General features: G+C 45.7%; 1 protein-coding gene across 4 annotated transcripts in view; it reads right to left on the bottom strand.

Annotated features, from left to right (window-relative positions):
* The window catches only part of PCSK5 (proprotein convertase subtilisin/kexin type 5), a 461,872-nt gene that overhangs the window by 23,310 nt on the left and 420,806 nt on the right, over window positions 1-17,756 (bottom strand). For all 4 annotated transcript variants that reach the window (XM_047699471.1, XM_047699474.1, XM_047699473.1 and 1 more), the window contains 6 exons: window positions 15,361-15,444; window positions 13,393-13,588; window positions 9,977-10,194; window positions 8,691-8,927; window positions 5,470-5,700; window positions 3,783-3,960 (listed from right to left, as the gene is read on the bottom strand). In XM_047699471.1, coding sequence (XP_047555427.1) covers window positions 3,783-3,960; window positions 5,470-5,700; window positions 8,691-8,927; window positions 9,977-10,194; window positions 13,393-13,588; window positions 15,361-15,444 — 1,144 coding nt within the window. The remainder of the gene's footprint in view (window positions 1-3,782; window positions 3,961-5,469; window positions 5,701-8,690; window positions 8,928-9,976; window positions 10,195-13,392; window positions 13,589-15,360; window positions 15,445-17,756) is intronic.

Here is a 17,756-nt window from a genome sequence, read left to right as displayed (position 1 = left end):
TGCACATGCTCTCTCTTGCTCTGACAAATAAATAAGTAAAATCTTTTAAAAAAAATCTATCTTAAAATAGAAAATGACATGAGTGATGCTAATGTTTATATCATAATAGATGTAACCTCTGAAAAAATTTTTTGGAGGCTAAATATAGCCATAATCACTGTTCATTAACCTTTTACTAAATACATGGTAGTTCTCTCGGGACTTCGTAGGCATTATTTCACCTTATTGAACCTAAAAGTAAGATGCTAGAGCCTGCCTTCTGGAACAAACTGCGTGGGGTCAAAGCCAAGCAATTCCACTCGAGCTGTGCAACCTTGGGCAAGTCCCACACCATCTCTGTGTCTCAGGTCTGTAATATGGGGACAATGTTAGTAGCTAAAATTAAACAAGTTATTGTTGAGAAAATTGTTAGAATAGCGCCTGGCACATCATGAATCACATGTATTTGTGATAATTATGATCATATGATTACATCTCAAAACAAACCTTATGATTTAGATATTATCATCTCTATTTTATGTAAGTAGAAACTGAGGCTCAGAGAATTCAGACAGTTGGCTTAATGTCAGACTGCTCGTGAAGCGAGCTCATGTGATTTGAACCTACCTGTTCACCACTCTAACAAAGCAGGGCTAAGTAAATAAAAAATTTTCCAGTAAGATAGAAGAGAGAAAAGAAATCATTGACAAAGATGAACTTCTAGACATCCTCCCACCCTTCTTGGTATCTCTGGACATGGGCACATTGAAGCTATTCTAGAAACTTTGATGGTTTGCCCTTGGCTTCTCTGGCCTGAGACTCTTTGCCACATTGGGTTCCCTAAAGTTTATTTCAGTTCCACGAAAGTCGTTGGAAACTAAATCCAGGGCAAGGTAGCACGAGTCCGCCTCTCTGTCACCAGCTGTCCCTGACCTGAGTGAGGGCATTTGTATCTCTGTGGCCCAGCCTGTGGCAAATCAGGCCTTGTTTTACCTTCTGCCATCAGGTGAGGAAAATTACAGCTGAGTCAGTCAGGGAGCCTGGGTGAGACCGGGTGATGAAGGGAGGACAAAGAAAGCATCAGCCAGGAACTGAAGAGCCAATAAAGGCCACAGAAGATAGGAAGAGAAAGCTACGGGAAAAGGTAGAAACCCACACTTTCCCACACAGACAATACAGGGACTTGAAGTCAGAAGATCTGACGTCTTGTCTTGGCCCCACTGTGTATTAGTAGCCTTGTGACATTCAGCAAGTCACTTAACATCTTTGAGCCTCTATTTTCTTATCTGTAAAATGGGGAGAATAAGTCAATCTCTGAGTATTGTTGGAGAACCAGATCATAATATAAAAATTTATTCTGAGTAGAAATACTTTGTAAACTTCAAAGCAGCATATATATTCTTTACTAATATTACAAATGTCAATAGGTTGTTTCTAAGATGAAAAGCACCGGGGCACCTGGGTGGCTTAACGTGTCTGCTTTTGTCTTGGGTCATAATCCCAGCATCCTGGGATAGAGCCCCATATGGGGCTCCCTGCTCAGCAGGGTGTCTGCTTCTCCCTCTGCCCCTCCCTCCCACTTGTCTGTGCTCTCTCTCTCAAAAGTAATAAATACAATATTTTAAAAAAACCTGTTCTGAGGTTAAACACAAAAAAAATCATGTGTGTGGGTAAAGGGTTCAGAGGATCATATACCTGCCTTTCCAGGGCAAAGAGATTTAATATGAGGTTGAGGCAATGTGCGTGGAACACTGATTTTGTACAAGGAACCATTTCTGTTAAATATTTCCACTTATACCTCATTAATATCCCATTTGTTCCTCATTAAAGAAATTTATGGCAACTCGTGCCTCTCTTCCCAGTGGGTAACTTCACATACTTCACAACAGAACAATTATCTTAATTTGATGGTCTACAACTATTTAGATGACAGGATTATACCCTTTTGTGCATAAAAATGTTTAATGACTTGATTTGAGGGAGATGGAGATTCCTTTCATTGGATCCAGATCTTTTCAGGCACTTTCTGGAATGAAGAGGAAAGGCCAAGCCAGGTGGCCCTCTCCCTGCTCTTGTCGGGTACGGCCTTTTGTTCGTGGATCCGTACGGCTGGTGTTTTTGAGGGCTGAGGTGTGTGACTTTGTGCTGAGTATTGTAGTAATATGTGTAAAAATAAGAGGTTTTTTTTTTTTTCCAGGTTTGTGATTTTCTTGGTAAGAAATATATAGGAAGAATCAGGGGCGCCTGGGTGGCTCAGTGGGTTAAGCCGCTGCCTTCGGCTTGGGTCATGATCTCAGGGTCCTGGGATCGAGCCCCGCATCGGGCTCTCTGCTCGGCAGGGAGCCTGCTTCCTCCTCTCTCTCTGCCTGCCTCTCTGCCTGCTTGTGATCTCTGTCTGTCAAATAAATAAACAAATAAAATCTTTAAAAAAAAAAAAAAAGAAATATATAGGAAGAATCAATTCTTTAAAAAAAAAAAAAGATTTATTTATTTGAGAGACAGTGAGAGAGAGCACGTGCATGAGTCGGGGTGGAGGGGCACAGGAAGAGGGAGAAGCAGGCTTCCCGCTGAGCAGGGAGCCTGATGCGGGGCTCAATCCCAGGACCCCAGGATCATGACCTGAGCCGAAGGCAGATGCTTAACTGACTGAGCCACCCAGACGCCCCAGGAAGGATCAATTCTTGAAGGTCAAAATCTTTGTATTTTACATCCAGGGTGTTCTTCATCAGACATGTGTGGAATGAACGAGTGAATGGATGAGGGCAGGGTTCAGCAGTGCAGGCGGGAATTGCTGTAGAGCTGAAGGAAAGCAGCGTGAGGTCTCATCTGCGCAGAAGCATTGGGGAAAGTCCAAGGGGGTAGCCTTTCAGTTTGGGTCTGGAAACCCTCAGTGCCTTAGGTGACTGACTGGGAAGGAAGAATTAGCAATGGGCCTATAATCTACATCTTTCTCTGTACTGGAGATTCCTAGGGGGAGAAAAGGGAGGACTCCGTCAAATCCTCTTTCAAATATGCTGGAATCAGACCTTCTGATAAATACACTTATAGTTTCTCCTAGCAAAAAAAATTACAGAGTTCTTATTTGTGACGTGCTTTTAGGAGGATACATCTATGTATCTAGGTTGCTTAGGGCACCTAAACCTCTACATTGTAGATTTATGGGGGAGTGAGAGGTTAGAGCATTGGTGGCGTGTAAGGGGGAATATTTAATTGAAATTTTTCCCTTTGTAAAATTGATGTTCCGCATACCTGGCTTAGATCTCACCTAAATCTGATCAGAACAAATCCTAATGCAGAAGAAGAAGAACCTATATTTATGGTTTCAGACTTCTCTAAGGGAAGAATGCTTTGCCTCTGCCTTGTGATTGCCTATACCTTCAAATTAGTAACAAAGTGTGACCCGTGATTCTAACTTGATGATCGACCCTTCATGTTATCTCACTGGGTCACTCTGCCTCTCCTGTGTCCTCGTCCATTACTATGAACTAGCTGAAATCTTTTTTTTTTTTTTTAAGATATTTATTTATTTAAGTAATCTCTGCACCCAACATGAGGCTCAAACTCATGAACCCAAGATCAGGGGTCACGTGCCATATGGACCGAGCCAGCCAGGTGCCCCTAGCTGAGAGCCTTTAGAGATCAGTAGATTTTGGATGGACTCTCATCTTTATTTCTTCCTAGCACTGAGACTTCAACCCGGTGTGATATAACTTATCTTCCTAATCTGCAAAATGGGTTTGCCAGTAGTGCTGCCCGGAGTGGTTTTGGGGTTAAACGAGGGAAGCGTGTGTTGAGTGCCTTACCCTTCCCGGCACTGCAGCAGGCACTCCTTTTCCAGCTGGAACAAGCCTGGGTGGCAGGAGAGGCACTGTGTGCTGTGTCTCCCTTCACACGTCCTACAAGAGCTGTGGCAGGGGATACATCGGTGGCTGTCTTCATCAGCGTAGTAGCCCTCGGGACAGTCCTGCACGCAGGTCGTGTCTGCCAAGGAAGGAAAAGAGTCTGTTTTGGTATCAGGTATGACGCGTGTCTGCAAAACCTCCTCTGCGCTCGCCATGGTTCACTATGGCGGGACGGGAGGGTGCAGGAGGAGTGAGACGATGTCCTTGGGAGTGTCTTGCTTCTCAGGTCTCCTGGGTTAGGGAGATAGATGCTAACCCTTTCTAGGTCTTCAATATACTCATCTCTTCCTTCCCTCTCTCCCACGCCCCTCCACTGCTCCTTCTTCTAGCTGAGTGAGCTTTGTTTCATTTTCTTTCTTGCATACCTGTGTCAGCCCAGTCACCTGGAAACCTGAGGGCATTGCTTCACATCAGTGATAACCTTCCAGTGTGATCTGCTGGAGGTAGCTAACCTCAGACCATGCCAGACTTCAGGAAGATTTATTAAACCCTAGATGCAAAATCCAAGGGAGGTTTTGATGAGGGGCTGCTTACCTGCATGATTGTAAAGTGTCTTTCCACACACTTCTTGTTACTCACAATGGAAAACAATAACTAAGCAGCAGAGACCCTGTCCAGCACTCTGGACAGGTGACCACAGTTAGCATCACTGGTGAGGGGCAGGTGACATCCTGGGTCTCCAGGAGGACATGACATCACCTGTGGAGTATTCTGGCTGAGAAAGCATCATCTCCATCTAATCATGGGAAACCTCACACAGACTCCCATAGAGGGATAGGGACCGTATTCTTCTAAAATGTCAATATTCTAGGGGTTCGTGGGTGGCTCAGTAGGTTGGACCTCTGCATTTAGCTCAGGTCATGACCTCAGGGTCCTGGGATCAAGCCCTGCATCAGGCTCTCTGCTCAGCAGGGAACCTGCTTCCCCTCTCTCTCTGCCTGCCTCTCTCCCTACTTGTGATCTCTGTCTGTCAAATAAATAAATAAAATCTTTAAAAAATAATAAAATAAATCGTCAATATTCTATAGAAAAAAAATGTCTGTGGAAATGATTCAGATTAAAGGGGGCTACAGAGACCCAGGAACCGAAAGCAATACCTGATTGGAGACGGGATCCTGTTCTCAGGGGAAATTGCCAAAATTATAAAACAGGTGATACAGTGAAGTATTGATGTTAAATTCAGTTGCATTGACAGCTGTACAGTTGCTATGTCAAAAAGCATCCCTAGTTGTAGGAAATACATACTAAAGTATTTATGTGAAAGGAGCCACGCTCTGTATATCACATCCCCAGATGGTCGGGAAGAAATTTATTGTGGATGATGTAGGCACACACGTTGAAAGAGATGAGAGCGAGCACACAAATGATAAAGCAAATGGGGTATCTGATTAGCAGTGGGCGAGGTGGGTGAAGGGCACGTGTATGGTGTTCTTTGTACTTTTGTCTTTTCTGTAGTTTTGAGAATTTTCCAAATAGGAAGTGAAGAATTAGAAAGACACCAAACATCTACTGGGTGCCAGGTGATATGGAAGGTAGTTTCCCAGATGCAGGGGAGGAGAGAGCCCCCTTCAGAGGACACGTGACTCACTGAGAAGAAGATGGTCCCTCAGGCAGGCATGACACTGGTCCTCGGCAGGCCCCGTGCAGTGGAAGCACTTGGCATGGCAGGGCTTGCATCCCAGAGCCTCTATGTCCCAGTACTCAGAGAGAGCGCATTCCTTGTGAGGCACACAGTCCCCGTGGTGGTTGACCAGAAGACCTTCCTGACAGGTCACACATGTCCCAGGGGATGAGCAGGTCTGGCAGGACTTGTGGCAATCTGTGGGCACAAGACCAAGGGGGAGAGGATCAGGGTGTACCTGGAAGGCGGGTTCACATTTCTTCCTCCTTCCTTTCAGAGATTTCTAGGACTCTGGACTAGGGCATGGGGCACCACCCAGTTGGGTAGAGCCCTTGGACTCTGGGTAGAGCATTCTTGTCAAATGAGAAGAAAAATGACTGTTTCATCTCTGTAATATCTAGAGAACCCCTTCTTGCAAAATCCAGAAATATTAGACTCAGTGTAGTTACCAGAATTGCAACAGAATAATAAGCAGTTCTGTAGGGTGTGGTCACACACCGGTCTGTGGCCTGCTCACCCCATAACTCTAATTGCCGTCCTCCACTAACCCTCCCAGAACACCCTGAGCTTATCACTAACAACAGTTGTTGGGATGTATTGTAATAACCTGTGGATCAAAAAAAGGCCTCTTTTATTCCAGTGAGAGGACCTGGCTTGTAACAGGTACTCAGTAACTTTAATTTGTTAGACAGATAAAATCAAAACAGTTCATTCCTACCTCGGGGTTTCAGCCATTGCTGTTCCCTCTGCCTAGAGTATATTTGTGGTTCTCCTCAATATATGTGTGGATTATATTTTCAATGATGTCTTCAGGCTGCCTTTGCTCCAATTTCAACTCCATCCTGCCCAACTTCCTGTTCCCCTGCCCTGACTAACTTTTCCTTTTGACTTACTTTTTTAGGGTCTGTCTTCCATGTGCTCACAGCACATGGGAGGCCCCCAATGAGTGTTTACTGAATAGAATAGACACCTAGAGCAGGACATTGAGGCTGAAGGTACCAAGTCACTTGGCTGGAACTGGGCAGGGTTAGGAGTTGAACCTGGGAGCTTAATCAGAGCTCCTGCTATTTCTGCCCCAGTGCCTTGGGATAGGTGTGGGATTCTTAGAGGTGCCTATGCTATCTCATAGAGGATAATCTGGGTGACCCAAATGGATCCCAAGTCTGTGTTTCTTAGATCCTTCTTACTTCTGGATGCTTCTCTACATCTACCTAAATCTTAAATTTTCAGGTCAGGTCCTTTATTTCTTCTCTCTGGAAAGTCCGGTAGTCACCCTATTTCTTCCAGTACCAGCTTCCCTCAGCCTGACTTTGGACTGGTGGAAGGAGTCATTGCCTTGCAGGAAGAGCCTTCAAGTTAGTTCCCAACAGTTGAGTTGGTCTGAGGGGAGCCCAGACATCCATATATATATGAAATATAAAATATTTATTTTTATATATAATTAATATGTATTTAAATATAATTTATATTTATATACATATTATATATTATATATAATTTAAATATAAATATAAATATAAAAATATAATTTTATTATATAATATATTTATATATTATATAATAAAATATATTATATATAACATATATATAACACATATAAATATATATTATATATAACTATATTATTAAATATAACTAATATATTTATTATATAATACATATATAAATATATATATATATGATATATATATGTGTGTGTGTGTGTATTTTTTTTTTTAAGCTCCCCAGGTAATTCTAATGGGCAACCAGGGATGGGAACCAAGGGCCTTTCTCAAAGAGAAAATTAAGTCAGGTAAGTCAAGTAAATGAGGCCCGCAGAGTTCTGTGTATGGCAGATCACCAGATTCTTGAACACCAGAGAAAGGCCACAAATTGAGCCTTGGTTCTTGTCCAGGCACAGGCAAGATGGCATGGCGGCCTTTGGCTGAGTTGCTGAACTTCTCAAGGGAACTGGCCCCAAGCTCTCTCCTGCCCCGTCTTCTACCGTGTTCTAGTCTATGGTCTTTCCTGGGGGGGGCATGGACACTAAAGGGTGCCTTAGATCAAACCCACAATGAGGTGGATCCAGATCCTAGGGCTGGAGCAGAAAGTTGTCAGGAGTCGGCTCTATCCCCACGTCCTGTGACGTGGAAGTCTTTCTTCTGAGTACATTCTAGAACGTGGCTGCCTCGGGTTTCTCCCGCCCCAGGCGCTCACCCTCAAGCTCCCACTGCTGTTGGGGCCACCTCCGCAGAGCTGCCTAACAGTGCCTGCTTGGTGGCGACACGGGCCAAGTTAGCCCTGGCTGCCTAGCGGGAGCGAATCACTGGGACTCTGGAGAGGTTAGCCCAGGGCGATTCATTTAATGGAGAATTCTAACGATAGACCATTTATTTTTCCTGTTCTGAGGCCAACCGTTGATACCTAGGGAAAACATAAGGAGGCATCAACGAGAGCAGATCCCGCCTAAATGGGTCGGGGTTGATGCGATGAGTGTGGGGGGTGTCCCAGGGCAGGACCTGCTGAAGCAGGTGAGGAACCATGGAGGGTCACTGCAGGGAGCAAACTGATGAGGGACCCAAGAGGCACCAAGAACACCCTCCCTGCCCCCCAAGGCACAACTTTCCCCATGCTGCTGTCACCCTTTAGCAGCTTCAAGGTTTAAGAAAAATAACCAGGGGCACCTGGTTGGCTCAGTGGGTTAAAGCCTCTGCCTTCAGCTCAGGTCATGATCCCAGGGTCCTGGGATCGAGCCCCGCATCGGGCTCTTAGCTGAGCAGGGAGCCTGCTTCCCTTCCTCTCTCTCTGCCTGCCTCTCTGCCTACTTATGATCTCTGTCAAATAAAATCTTTAAAGAGAAAAAACCAAGACACTTCCATTGTGGGTGACTTGTGAAGGCTCGTGTCTGCTGTGAAGCTTCACACGGGAGTTCTTTTTGATCAGCGGATCAGAGCCTGTGTTGGGAGGAGGGTCACCCTGACTTGTTCTCAAGAAAAGTTACCTGGTCAAAGCTGATGAACAATTCATTTAAAATTAATAATGAATTAGAGCAGATTCAAAAGTCTGCTTTCTTGAGCAGGAGGGAAACGGGTGGGATGACAGCTCCGGGGCTGGAACCCCGCAGACCCAACACGTGCTTTGTGTCAGCAAACACCCCTGTGGTGGCGGGTGCTCTGGGGATGCCTGGTCAGACTCGTGCAAGCTGTTACCTCGGCAGTCTTTAGTCTCTTTCTCGTAGTATGTTCCCCCTGGACACTCGTCCAAACACCGTCCATCATAGAGAACCAGGGATGGCTCGGCACAGAGGTCACAGTCATCTGCCGAGGGGCCACTACACTCCAGACAGTCTTCGTGGCAGGGGATGCACTCGCGTGTGTTCTCGTAGAAGCCACGGGGACAGGACTGATGACACATACCCTGGAACAGGAAGGACGCAGGCGTACACTCTGCAGGGAGTAGGAAGCAGCCAGTTACCCCCTCGGGCACAGGAAAGAGGAATCCCTTCCTTCTGGAGTGGGCTAGCCTATCCAGACCCCACTGGCTCCTTCTACCAGAGTGTTCCGTGTCCCATGTGTGTGCCCCGTGCCAAGCCTCATGTCTCTAAGCTTTGGGAGAGAAGACCACATACGGTGGGCTAATGACCTGGTGTTGGGTTTACAGCCCGAAATGATCTGCCCCTTAGAGGTGTAAAAAAATTGCAGTGATGGGGTAGACCAGCTGTGGAGGAGATGCTGGAGGTTTTGGTGAAAACTTGAAATGCAGGCTGTATTCAGTGCAAAAGCAGTTTAAACATTCTTGCATTAGTTACGTTTTCATTCCCTGGTAGGGTCGACCGGTGACATACACATAATTACTCAGTGGGAGGAATGCATTGTGGGTTTCTTTCATTTGTCTTCATTCTCTTATTTGGGGGGGAAACCAAGAAAACACTTTGGGTCACACCAAGAGAATCCCTTCGATGGAACAGCATCATTCAATGGGTCTTACTCTGGAGAGGAGATTAGCCCGTCTTGGAGATAATTCTCGAGAAAGAACTCCTAGCCAGAGTGCTCTCCTGAGCCTGACTGTCTTCGCCTGAACTTCTCTTTCGTATCTTTTATAACAGTTGCAATTCTCTAGCTCCCTCTGTTTCCTTAATATCAGCCTCCCTATGAGATTTTGTGCCCAAAGAGGCAGGAACTTTGGGTTCTTGTCTGGATCTCCAGCAGCTGGGATGACCCCTAAGTGCTCAGGACCCCTGTGTGGGAGAAATCCCGCAGAAACAGGGCTTTCATTTGTCTTTGCTTGAAGCACCCATAATGGTGAGGCTTTAATCTCGCCCTTGATTTCCTCAGTGATGGGCAGGGAGGTGGATCTATTTCAGTAAAGGTAAGGAGACTGGTTCCCTCCATTTTGCATGGACATCTCCACCCCTGCTCCCACCCCCTGCCATAGTCGGTCCCCAGGAGCGGTGGCTTGGGAGAGCCACACTCTCCCCTGGGATGCTCCCACGTACCTTTGCACGTCTTCTCATGGATGCAGTCCTGACACTTCTCAGGGCAAGCCTTGCACACCCCCTCCACGGCCACATGCCTCTTGGGGCAGGCTTCCCGGCATGCTCCCTGGTGCAGGGTGAGGCTTCCTTGGCAAGAGTGGCAGTTGGTAGCATTTCCTTCGCAGGTTCTGCAAGGAGAGCTGCAGGGCTTACACGTGCTGTCTTCTGCATAGAAGCCCCTGTGGGGAAGACAGAGCACAACTGGAGATGCTTTCCGGCTGGGGAAATGAGTCATGCGTGGTGGCAGAGGGCTTGGAACTGAAGACGCTGGGAGGGCGGCTGCCACTGTGGGGCAGAACAAGGCGGTCAGATTTCCGGAGGAAGGAGGGGTCAGAAATCACATCTGGGAAGAGAAAGATGAAAAGGATAGGTATTGTCCTTGTGAACGTGGTTGGTTTGAAAGCCACTTTTGTTAATGTGTGCATAGTTCAGCCAACTTCTGGTTTCCCTATTTTATCTCCCAATTTTTATTTTTATTTCTTTATTTTTTTTAGAGTATTTGTTTATTTGACAGAGAGAGAGACCACAAGCAGGCAGAGAGGCAGGCAGAGAGAGAGAGAGAGAGGGAAGCAGGCTCCTTGCTGAGCAGAGAGCCCGATACAGGGCTCGATCCCAGGACCCTGAGATCATGACCTGAGCTGAAGGCAGAGGCTTAACCCACTGAGCCACCCAGGCGCCCCTGGTTTTTATTCTTTATTCCTTTTTTAAAAATAAGAGCCTTATGTTAGAGTAGAAAATGCTTTTTATCCAATACATTTTTAATGAAAAATTTTCATTTACTAAATTACTGAATTTAGTCTTTAATATAAAATGTTCATTTATAATTAAGTTAAAAAGTTACTTTTAAAAAGCTCAGAAGGTTTAATGCCCTATAAAATTAGAACCACTTTTGTTTGCAGCTCCTCTCAACCAGTCTCCAGTGGCTTCTTCCAAACACACGCGTAGAATGTTTGCACACCGTGTCAAACATATTTACAGCACAAACATATCCTACAAATACACAGGAGGATATATTTCTATGACTGACTTTCTTCCAGGTGGAGTCTGCTGTCTGTATATATCGGACCTCTCGGTGATTACGTTATCACGCCATAGATTAATACTGACTGGTGAACACAGGAAATATGAAAACCTCAAACTTTTCAAATAGATTTGGAAGATGAGGAAAATATAGACAGTTCCTTGGAAGAAAAAAGCTGGAGGAAAGAGCTGGAATGTGCAGAAGCGGGAAAATCACAAACCAGTGTAGAGGATATGGACTTCGATGTCCTAGGTGTCTATTACAGTTGTTTTCTACAATTTTCATTTTATTGTCAGCTGTTGCCATAATAGTGCAAAACACCCCCAAACTCATCACCCGTGTGTCTGTGGGAGGGCAGATCTAGGCTGAGCTTGTGCTCAAAGAGGCATATGTCATGTAGGGGAAGCACATGTGCTTCTCAGTACGTGTACTACTCAGGCATGTACTCTGGGGGACGGAGGCTGCGCCCCAAGGTACACCCTGGATTCTGGTCTTTCTGTCCCTTTATCTTCTCTGGCACAGGGACCTCCTGGGGCACATTCTTCTCTTAGCCATGACAGAGAACAAGAGGGCAAGTTCATCCAGGCAAACAGGTTGTAAAGCTCTGCTTCCCTTCCGCTAACAACCCGTTGGCCAAAGCAAATGAACTTGCCCGAAGTCAAGATCAAGGCAGTCCATTCAATGTCTGTGGAAGTTGCTGCAAAGTGACAAGTAGAGAGCATAGGTCCATGGAAGGGTGAATAATTATAGCAAATAACTCATCTACTAGATTCCTTTTTGAATCAGTGCCCATGAGGCATCCTATACGGCCTCTTTACTTGATGTTTTAATGAACTCATTCACATCTATTTCCTCATTCCTTCAGCCCTTCTTGTATTTATTCAGGAAACAAAAATGTACTGAATGTATCAGGAAGAAATAGGACAGGGGTGAATAGGTTTATGTATCTGATGTAGTTTTATGAAAGAAAAATAGGAGAAGCAGCAGTTTGTAGAAGAGAGGGAACCAAATTGTATCCAGATGAAAGCTAAGACCAGACTCCCTTATACAGTAGTATCTTAGCTTTCTGGGACCACATGGAGAAGCTTCAGTTGATTATAACTAAGCTTCTGCTGTCAATTCTTATATCTAGCAGATGTGAACTATTTATCTGCAGAACAGAATTGAATACGCTTGGCTTCTTCACTAGCCTGGAGGCTTCTCGAGTACCCTGACTGGTGTTTGCACCTACAGGATCTGTCTCAGTAGCGGATCCAGAAACTAATGATCTACTTCTATCATAGGTCTTGTAGCTCTAGCGTCAAGTTCTTTTAATCAGTGGGAAATTTCTGATTCCCCCAAATAGATCCTATTGGTCACTCCCCCAAACTCCCTCCTCGCCTCCCTCTTTCTAGTCCTCCTGGCTGTCAGTGTTTGATTTTATTTAGGTGTTCGGGGTGAATCTTGTGTAGCCGAAACTGGTCTTTCTATTTCCATCCTTCTGGCCAGAGATCATTTTTGGAGCATGGAAGGGATGCATTCTGGCTAATGAGATGTGAAGGGAAGTTGGTTTTCTTTCCTTTGGAAAAGAGATGGAGGAGGGGAAACGTGCCCTTTTCTGTCTCTGGTTGTTGCTGTGTAGGGTGGTGAGGTTTGGACACGGGGCAGACAGCGTGGCTCAGGGGCTCAGGGGATGACAAGCTGAAGAAGATACAAGAACAAAACGGAAAGATTGTGGGTTTTTAACGAAGTGTTGGCTGCTGAGGTAACCAATGCTAGATTTTAAGCTTTTTGGTCCATGCAATGACAAACCCCACACTGTCTCAGTCATTCTACTTAGAATTTATGTTGCTTGTCACTGGAAGTTCCCAGATGCAGTTTTCCAAGTGTCGTTTCCACTTCCTTTTTACATCCTGGAGGTGGAACCATTGATGGGAAGAGAAAAGGAATTATAAACCAGAGGACTGAGGAAACCATGAGGAATCAATAAATAATTTAGCAGGTCTGATTCTGTATTTATTATTTACACCTCACACCTCACCTACTGCAAACATTTAAGAAGAGATTCCTGTATTCGCAGCCTTAACTTTGGTCATGGAAGAAAGACAACTCCTTGATCACAGCCACAAGGTGGAAGAAACGCGTATTTTCACAAAAGTCAAAAACATGTACATATCACAGTCCCGAGGGAAAAGTGTGCACGCTTTGGCTGCTATGGCCAATAGTGTTGTCAGTTAGAGCTCCGTCTAACTGGGGATACATCCCTAGGCTCCATCACTGGGGATAGGGAGGCGTTCCTGGTGCAAGAAGGAATTGCCCTCCAGATGCCATAGGGGAATGAACCAGAGCTGGACGAGAAAGGCAGAGGGACACTTACTCAGGGCACCTGGTGTAGCACCTGCCTTTGTGGAGGACGAGAGGGAGGTCTGGTGATGTCTGGCACTTTCTGCAGAGATCAGCTCCAGAGCAGGAGACACAGTCCTCTGTACAGTTCTCGCAGCTTCCACTCCTCGCCGAGGGCCACGTGCCTTCAGGACAGGAGGAGACACAGGCCTGGGCCAGCAGATATGTGCCTAGAAACCCAGGGAAGAAGGCAGAGTGGACAGACGGTCATCCTGTGTCTGGTCCAAGGGCACTTGTGTCTGCACAAAGGACAGATGACCCACAGCAGCCCAAACTCCTTTTTGGAGCCTCTGCAAAGACCCAAGGATGTTGAATATTTATTTCTGACAATCGCAAGTACTTATTAGTGATGCTGGGCCTCCCACATTCAGTTTGATGGCCAGAAAGGATATCGACAACAGAGGTTTTGCCCTGTTTCTTTCTTTCTGTTTTTAGCATTTATTTGAGAGAAAGAGAGAGAGAGTGTGAGTGCACAATGGGGGTGGGGAGGAGCAGAGGGAGAGGGAGAGGCTGGCTCCCTGCTGAGCAGGGAGCCCGATGTGGGACTCTATCCCAGGACCCCAGATCATGACCTGAGTTGAAGACAGATACTTATCTGAGCCACCCAAGTGCCCTCTTGCCCTCTTTCTTTTACTTTCCTGCTGATACTGGTGCAGGTCTCGAGGGGCTTCCTTCTGTCCAGTTGGTCTGTTAACACCTTCGTCCAAGTGTAAGGCACATGTGCAGCCCTCTAGAGTCTATTTTTCTGCTTCTGGAAGCCTCTCCTGCTAGGCTGCTAACCCAGTGGCAACTCTTCCATCCAGTACCACCTGGCGTGGATGGTCTGTCTACTTATTTTTAATTGAAAAAAATCAGATATCATCATTATTGAAGAAAACTATTGTAAAAATCACCCTCCATTCCCAAATCCCAAGAAAATTCCTTCAGTTTTTGGTTGTAAACGTTTATATTTCGTAGGAGTAGAGTCATGGCACACCTGAAATTTTAAAGTTTGCATCATCTCACGATGAACACTGCGCCTTCCAACACCATGACTGCTTTCATGGTGACTTTTAATTCTTAAATTCTCACTGTTAATGAACCATGTTCATAAAATATCCCCTGAATTCAGGGGAGTTGCTATTTCTGATGTTTTGTTATTATAAACGATGAAGCAGTGCATCTGTTGACCTGTTAAGTTGTTGTTTTTTGGATGGGGCACCCGGGTGGCTCAGTCAGTTGGGTGTCTGTCTCCGGCTCAGGTCATGATCCTGGGGTCCTGGGATTGAGCGCCGCATCAGGCTCCTTGCTCAGTGGGGAGCCCGTTTATCCTTCCCCGTTTGCCCCTCCCCACTGCTCATGCTCTTTCTCAACTAAACAAACCTTAAAAAAAAAAAGTCGTTCTTTGGGTTTTTTCTCCCCTAAATTCAGAAATGAAGAAGGAAAGAAGAAGGAGGGTACTTACCCTCCCCTGGAATCTCTACCCTCAGTTCTCTTGTTTTGGCTAATGCACTTTCAAGAGTAATGGAACCTCTAGAAATGTCAGGTACCCAGAGACCCAGCAAATTCTGTGGCCGGATCAACAGATAACTTCATCATGTCTTTGGATAAGAACGCTGATGTTTTTCTTTTCTTTCTCTCTCTCTTTTTTGGTCCTTTGAAAGCTAGTTGTGTGTGTGTTTAAGATTTTATTTTTAAGTAATCTTTATACGCAACATGGGACTCAAACTTACAACCCCGAGATCAAGGGTCTCTTGTTCTACCGACTGAACCCGCCATGTGCCCCTGAATACCAGTTTTGTTAGAGGTCACTGTCTGGGTCCTGGCATTTTCCCAGAGGAGCCATTGTGATAGGAACAGTGAGAACTGGATCAAGTCCTGCAAAGCTTTTACATAAAGATGTCACATGAGTGACAGTGAAGTGTCTGGGCCACGGCCACCTCCTGTCATATTCCACACTGACCTTTTGGACATGAAGTGCACAGCGTTGCAGACTCATTGCAGGTTTTACAAGAAGGATGACAAGGCTGGTGTCCTCTCAAAATGTCTGTGTAGGGACAGAAACCAGAAGTCAGTGTTACAGCATTGGAAAGGATCTCATGGGTCATCTCGTCTTCCTGCCCAGAATAGAATCCCTTCAGTTTTGCATTGGCTAAACTCTGATGCCCACTCATTACCCGTGCAGTGGACTTTATTCATTTATTCATGTATTTCATTCTTTTTTTCTCTTCCTTCCAATTGATCATTAAGATGTGGTTTGCAAACTTCCAGTGACAGGATAGCCTTAAATGCAATGGGGTTGTTTAATCTAACAGGTGTTCCTTCTTCCACATATTAAAAATCTGTGGGAGTGTGTGCTTGTGGGCATGCATCATGAAAGAATTTTCTAGTTGAAGGTCATTACTTCTTTCCCCAAGATTCTTAGATGACCATTTCTCTTCACTCCAAGATGATAACAGAATTCATTGTGTCTTTTGTGGAGTAACTTTTTCTTTTCCTTCTTCCCTCCCTTCCTTCCCTCCTCTCTTTCCTTTTTTTTTTTTTTTTTTTTTTTTGTTCTTTGGAACTAGGTTTCAAAATCCGTCAATGTTTGGGTTTCTGTGTTCTTCAGAGTGACCACTGTGGAATGCAAACCTAAATTGATCTCCTCTCAAATCATCATTAAACATTCACCTAATGGGGCCACCTGCGAGTTTTCTGGTTGGTCGGATGGTAAGTGGGCCATTCCCGCTCAATACCCATCCACCTGGGAAACATTGGAGGTGTTCCTCTCTCCCTTTCCCCCCAAGAGCTCTCCTTCGATGGCCAGGCTTTTCCCAAGAGTCAGCAAGTCCGAGGGACAATTTCAAAGACCTACAGAACAGCCTTGGTGACATCACTCAATGAGGACATGAGATCTTGACCAAACCTCAGGAGCTGCTTGGGAATCAGCATGAGTCTCATGGGGGAAAATTAGAAAAAGAAGATCTAGCTCAGGATGTGGGATAGGAATGATCTGGACCCCCAGTTGACTGTTGGCATCTTATGACCACCCCCCTTGCTTCTGGCTCCTTCCAGCCCTTTCGAGAGTCGGTCTGACAAAGTGGGTCCTGTAGGCACAACTGCCTTCAGAGCCCAGCTGTGCCACTTCTGGGAGAGTAACCATGGATACGGGAATTAAACTCAGAGAGTCCTATTTTCCATGTCTCTAGCATGAGAGCCAATGATCGTTCCCTTATAGAACTGTCGTGGGATGAAATGAAACTGTGTATAATGCACACACACAGCGGCTCAGTAAATGCTAGACCTTCTGCTTCCTTCCTCCCAGTTTTCTCCTTGGGTACATACCTCCCCATTTCCCAAGCTTCAGCTTTAGTTCTCTCTCTTCTTCCCCTGTTCCATACCTGAGTGGCCCTGGGAGGCAGTGCTTGGTTTCTCCGAAGGTGCCATGGTGAATAAGCTGCTGAGATTAGCTACTGAGGAAACTAGATCCCCAGGTAGGGAGGTAGACAGATTGGCATGGAGGTAGATAGAGACGTATAGACATAAAGGATCATTCTGCTACGCTAAGTGGCAGTTCTCTTCCTAGTCTGGAAGGAGAAACATGCCTTGGTTTTCCAGGAGACTGACTCACTGCTGTACTCTACCTGGGCAGAGCTGTTAAGAGCTCAGTTAGCCTTGGGCAGAGCAGAGCCCAGCGCAGGATTCCCGCAAAAGACAACAGGTCTCCCTGTTGTCCACAATATCAACCAACCACAAGACCAACAGTCTCCCTGAAGGCCTTTTTAACCTGATAGCCTCACTTAACCCAAAAGAGAAGGCGGCAGAGTGAGCAACAGGTCCCTTGCCAACATCAGTCCTCGCTAATCCCCAGGGAGATTCGGATCAAAACTGCAGTGTGAGAGCATCTCACACCTGTTAGCCGGGCGAGGCTGGAGAAGACATAGCCAGCATCAGTGAGGACGTGGAGGAAAGGGGACGCTTGTGCACCACTGGTGGGGCTGGAAGTGGGGAGAGCCACTGTGGCAAACAGTGCGGAGGGTCCTCAGAAGATGAAAAATGGAGCTACCCCACGATCCAGCCATTCCACGCTGTGTATGTAACTGAAGGAAATGGAATCACTGTCTTGAAGAGACACCTGTTCTCCCATGTTCATTGCAGCCTTGCTTACAAGAGCTGAGATAGAGAAACCACTGAAGTGTCCATAGATGGGTGAATGGATCAAGAAGATGTGCTGTATGTGTATAAAGGAGCACCACTTGGCCATAAAAAGGAAGGAAATGTTGCCATTTGCAACAAATGGATAAATCTTGAGCATTAGGCTAAGTGAAATATATGAGAGAGAGAAAGACAAATACTCTGCGATCTCACTTATATGTG

The sequence above is a fragment of the Lutra lutra genome, chromosome 13, assembly GCF_902655055.1.
Source record: "Lutra lutra chromosome 13, mLutLut1.2, whole genome shotgun sequence".
NCBI classification, from domain to species: domain Eukaryota; kingdom Metazoa; phylum Chordata; class Mammalia; order Carnivora; family Mustelidae; genus Lutra; species Lutra lutra.
This window is presented reverse-complemented; position numbering and strand designations above follow the sequence as displayed.